At 45.7% G+C, this 5,057-nt stretch overlaps 2 protein-coding genes across 2 annotated transcripts, besides 11 other annotated features; both read right to left on the bottom strand.

Moving 5' to 3' along the window:
* Positions 1-546: a sequence feature (heterozygous, Esmeraldo-like haplotype).
* Tc00.1047053504817.9 (uncharacterized protein) lies at positions 1-874 on the bottom strand (the record flags this gene model as incomplete). Its single annotated transcript, XM_798893.1, has 1 exon — positions 1-874. A coding segment is annotated over one exon (874 nt), but the record flags the coding sequence as incomplete, so codon positions are not given.
* Positions 547-573: a sequence feature (haploid, Esmeraldo-like haplotype).
* Positions 574-5,057: a sequence feature (heterozygous, non-Esmeraldo-like haplotype).
* Positions 890-983: a sequence feature (T-rich).
* Positions 1,047-1,097: a sequence feature (A-rich).
* Positions 1,250-1,296: a sequence feature (A-rich).
* Positions 1,389-1,430: a microsatellite.
* Positions 1,538-1,562: a sequence feature (AT_rich).
* Positions 2,796-2,821: a microsatellite.
* Positions 2,994-3,013: a microsatellite.
* Positions 3,142-3,195: a sequence feature (A-rich).
* Positions 3,381-5,057, bottom strand: Tc00.1047053504817.20 (uncharacterized protein; the record flags this gene model as incomplete). The annotated part of the gene is made up of 1 exon (XM_798892.1): positions 3,381-5,057. A coding segment is annotated over one exon (1,677 nt), but the record flags the coding sequence as incomplete, so codon positions are not given.

Below are 5,057 nucleotides of genomic sequence, written 5' to 3' on the forward strand. Positions count from 1 at the left end.
AAAGATGTTGGCGTGCACTGAGGGTTTCAAATTCATTCACCCCATCCCGGAATGTCACTGTGTGAGCGTAGTTGGATAGTAACTGCAACGCCGTCAGTGGCACCTCCGCCGCCTTTTTCCACGAGAACCGATGCTCCTCAAGAGCAAGAAGAAAACTAAATCCCATCGACATCATGGTTGCGGCAAGTTCGTGGTGACGCTGCAAAAACCATGATAGCACCACGGAGGACGTGTTGGGCTGATGCAACAAATCCTTTCCTGTGTAAAACAAAAAACAGTTTTCCAAGGGAAACAATCGCACCTTGACAAAGTCCATAGTTCCGGAAACTACATGGCAACGCTCTTCTTCCTCTTCTCGAAGCGTTGAAGATTTCGTACCTGCCGTTTTGATCAACTCCTCCGTGTAAGAAAGAAAAGAAGTCAAAAGAGCTGGACTAATGTCCACAGCAGCGTTCACTGTGAGTTCGGTATAAGCCATTTGTGAAAACGGTAAAATATTATCTGTTGTTATTGGCATTGCATTGTGATCTTGCTGCGTTTTCTGTAGCGTATTTAAATCTGCTTCTCTGGGTAGTGGAAGGGAGACTTCCGTCTTCTGTCTGTATCCATTTTCCACCTCACCAGAGGCGAAGAAAGAAGACCCGTGCGTGCCAAAGTCTGCTGCGAGAGAACCGCCGTCCTCGTCATCGAGGGTGACACCAAAATCGGCTGTCCCACTGGTAGACGTGCGAAAGGCAGAATTGAGCGAAGACGCAGCGCACATGTACGCCGGCCCGCTTTTCCCCTTTGCAACCCCCTCGGCCACACTCTCAAAGAAGCCATGAACCGCCGCTTTATTGGGCGACCGCATTCGAATAAAATCAGAAAAAACCATTTTTATATATGTCCCTTCCTTCCTTCTTTCTTTCTTTCCTTCCTTCCTTTTTTTTTTTCTTTTTTTTCTTTTTTTCTTTTCTTTTCTTTTCTTTTCTTTTCTTTTTTTTCCCACTTCACACACCCTCCGCAATATGAAAGCTAAATCGATGTGTCAAGTTGATTTCTCCACTAAAAACAAATAAAACAAATTGAAAAAAATAAAAATAAAAAAAAAAAAAAAAGGGGGGCAGTAAAATTTTCGGAAAGCGTGGCAAGGCACATATGCATGTGTAAATATCAATATATAAATATTTGTACATTTGCGTGCGTCCTCCACTCAATTATCCGCTGAGCACCACTCCCGCCATCGCCATCAAGAAAAATCAGTAAAGACAAAAATAAATAAATAATAAAAAAAAAAAAAAGAGAAAATAAAAGAAAGACAGTCGCAAACACGCACATCGGCTCGGATGTATCCAAAAACGGCCGGGGAAAAAAACCGTGAAACAGCTGCGCACTGAACTGGAGGGGGGAAAAAAGAAAAGAAAGAAAAGAAAAAAAAAAAAAAAGAAGAATGTGCCCATGCAGCTTTAAAAATGCATCGGTAAAGAACCGTCCACGCAACAAATTCCTTTACATCTCTCTTCTTCTCCACATATTTTACTCAACCTCACCGATCCGCTTTATTTATTTTTTTTTTTTTTTTTGATCCCATCCCCATTGTTCAATGGGAAACAAAGGCACTGCACGTCACACAGCACAGCCACGTGCCCACTAAATCCATTAACACCTGCACAATCGGTGCGGCATGTTCAATATTGATATCTATGTAATGCAATACATGTGGTAATGTTGCGCCAACCAGAACGGAGATAAACACAATGAGAAAGATAGAAAGGGAAAGCGCCATCACAAGTGCAAAACCTCGGTTCCCCCCCCCTCTTTTATTGTTGGAAAAGTGGAAGCAGTACTCGACGACCGAATGGAATATGTCGCATTGTGGTCATTATCACCATCAAACCAGAGGAAAAAGATCACCCTCAGTGCTCCAATACACATAAGAAAAAAGCCACAACAGAAGGCCACAATTAACTCGTAGCGCAAAAAGAAACAGAGAGATAATACCGCAGATCGACGAACTTCCCGACCAGCGCTACTAATATCTGTATTCAATCTTTTCCGACGACCCCATAGCAACACTTTCTGTAGACGTTCCAAACATGGAAAACAAATCAAAAACGAATCCCATTTCGACAAATGCAAAAAAGAAAGGGCATAAGATGGTTTGAGTAGCAAGGGGGAACGAGGTCTCTCCGGTGCCAAACTTTCTCCTGAAATGTCTTCTGTGTTTCCTTGTGGAAACTGACCCTTACTATTAATGCACTCACGGGACGCAAGAATAGCGGTGATAGCCGAAACCGCTGCCTGGTTGCCTGCGTTCCCCCCAGCCCCTACAATCATGCTCATGAAAAGAACCACTACTATGTGATTCTTTACAAGTTCCTCATACCGCTGCAACACCAATTGCGAACCAGACTGCAGGGCAAGTAAGGCCGCAAGCAGTAGAAATCGGTTTAACGCCATAGTGTAGGTGGATGCTTTCAAGAATTCCCCCAATAAGCATCGAAACGAAACTTTGCCGCTGAAGACACTTTTTCCACTAACCGTCGACGTTCTTTTGCCCCTTCCTGCATAACTGTCCTCCTCCCTCGACAACGCTAAGGCACCGCAATCCCGACCAAAGACACGCCCAAGCTTCTCCAATGCCAGGGAACTTTTGTCCTCACGACTCCCGGCAATTCCATGTAAGCCAAAATAAGTGAGCATGTGGCCGCCACTTTTCCACACACCACACGTTACGGACTCTCAGAACAAGCCAAGTAAAAAAAAAAAGAAAAAAAATCGTTCGTTGAGTTGTGCGGCCGCAGACACACGCACACAAAAAAAAAAAAAGAAAACAAAAAAAGGAGGATTCAAACAAAAAATACATACGCCATGAACAATAATAACCACAAGGGGGGGGAAAAAAGGGATTAGTCATATAAATGTATATAAATGTATGTATTTGTATTGCTAGGCCTGACACCTCAAACGCTCGCAATAATTCCCGTCCACAGCCACGCAATCAACTGGACGCTAAAAAAAAAAAAAAAAAAAACAGGGAAAGTGCGCAAGGCAACATCGATATGTGTGTGGGCAACGAAGAGAATGGAATGACCACCTTCGAATAGGCCAACAAATAGAAAGTGGGAAAGAACACGCAGACACACAGACAAAGTAGGAGGGAAAAAAAAAAGAAAAAGAAAAAGAGAAAGTAACAAAGGAAATCAAATAAGGAAAGTTAGCCCTCTTTGAAAACGCATACATTCATCGTGGGGCAGAACTATGCCAACTCTAAGCTTCCTTCCCTACAAATAACAGCCCCATCTAAACCCCACATACTCTACCACGTGCATACGTAAGCAAAAAAAAAAAAGAAATTTGTTTTGCGTGATTGCACAAACACATTAAAAAGGCACGCATGATTAGGCTGAGCCCACTCTGATAAAGATGGTGTGCAACACCTCGCTCCTCTCCACAACAACGGGCACCATTTTGCCCACAATTAAACGAGACACCTCGCGCTGGAACTGCCGAAGACTTGTCACGCGCTTGTAATTTATTTTTTTAATAAAGTCATGTGGTTTTATTCCAGCCAGCGCGGCAGGCCCTCCTACATTCACAACCAACACACCACCGTTATGTCGGGAGGGAACACCATTAATCATGACACTATCCGTAGCTTCTATGCCAATCACTGGCCGACCAGCCCCACTCTCTGTACTGTGGGTTCTACTGCTGCGTGTCGATGAAGCGATGCGGCGGGATGCTTTTTCCTCTGGCGTGTGCCTCGAGTCCAATTCGTTTGTGTCCTCTATAGTACTGTGTCCATTTTTACTCGGACTCGTCATTTTTTGCATATCTACAGTGCTCAGTAACTCTCCCAGTTTTTCTCGCCATTTATTGAGGGAAAACAGAAACTGGGGTGCGAGAGTGCTCAAGGTTGTGGGGAGACTCGTTGGCAAGTATATGCTGGAAGAAAGAAGAATAAAGTCATTCTTAATGGATGCCCCAACGCCACCGCCACACATTTCACGCCCCAGTAATGCTCCCTCCATCAAAAACTCGTAGACACGCAGTCGTAAAACCGGGTCGTGTGGAATGTTTGTCATGAGGGTAGAATAAATATAGAGCCGCTCTGTTGTTGCATCAAAGGTTACTATTAAATTGTACTGCCCGTCAACACTTATGACACAAGTATTGTTATTATCAAACTCTAGCGTGTTCTCCAGGCCAAGGTCCCTCCCCATGCAAACCAGGTTGTCAATGGCATTTTCTCGCGCATTATACACGTCATTACCGCCATGAGCCAACGCAAAATTATCCCTGCCAGGCAACATCATTTTCACCACATTTTCGGCAGCCCTTGGCGGTCGTGGCCTGTTCTGGTATGAGTCTTCAAACTGGGCGTTTGCAGTGGCATTTTCTTCACTTTTTATTGGGCCAGACGGATGCCGGGCATCACTCTGCCTGTATGATTGTTTCTGATTCAGTTGCCATTGCTGGTTTGGGGGATTGTTGTTGTTTATTTCCTGGGGTTTCCCCCATGCAACATTCTTATCCTCCGGCGTCGCAACAGGCAAAGAAAATGGATCATTACCAGACCACTCACCTCTTCTCATTCCCTCGTGCGTCAACTCGGGTGGTGGCGGTCTACCCACACGTTCATGGTACAACAGTCGGTTTTGGTGTGACACAAGCCGGCTTAACTCCAGCTCCCTCCTATCGCGCTCCGCGGCAAGTATCTGTTGCTCTATTTCAATCTCCTTCTTGCGAATATTTACCTCACGCTCCTTTGCGCGCTGCTCGTACTCCTCCCGTTCCTTCGCCAGACGCTCCTTCTCTGCCTCGTACTCTGCCCGTTCTTGTTCTAACGACGCCCTGCGTCGCTCGTTGTCAAGTTTTTGCAGAGCGACTGCCCGAGTGGCTTCCTCTTCCGCCTTGAGTTGTTCGCGTCGTGCCGCTAAGTCCGCCGCACGCCGAGCCGCACGCTGTGCTTCCCTCTCTCGCAACTGAGTCAGCCGCCGTTTTTGCTTCTCGGCAACTTCCTCCTGCAGACGGAGCCTTGCCAGCTCCCGCTCTGCCTTTTCCTTTTCCCGCGC

This window comes from Trypanosoma cruzi (assembly GCF_000209065.1).
Source record: "Trypanosoma cruzi strain CL Brener chromosome Unknown tcruzi_1047053504817, whole genome shotgun sequence".
Classification (NCBI taxonomy): Eukaryota; Euglenozoa; class Kinetoplastea; order Trypanosomatida; family Trypanosomatidae; genus Trypanosoma; species Trypanosoma cruzi.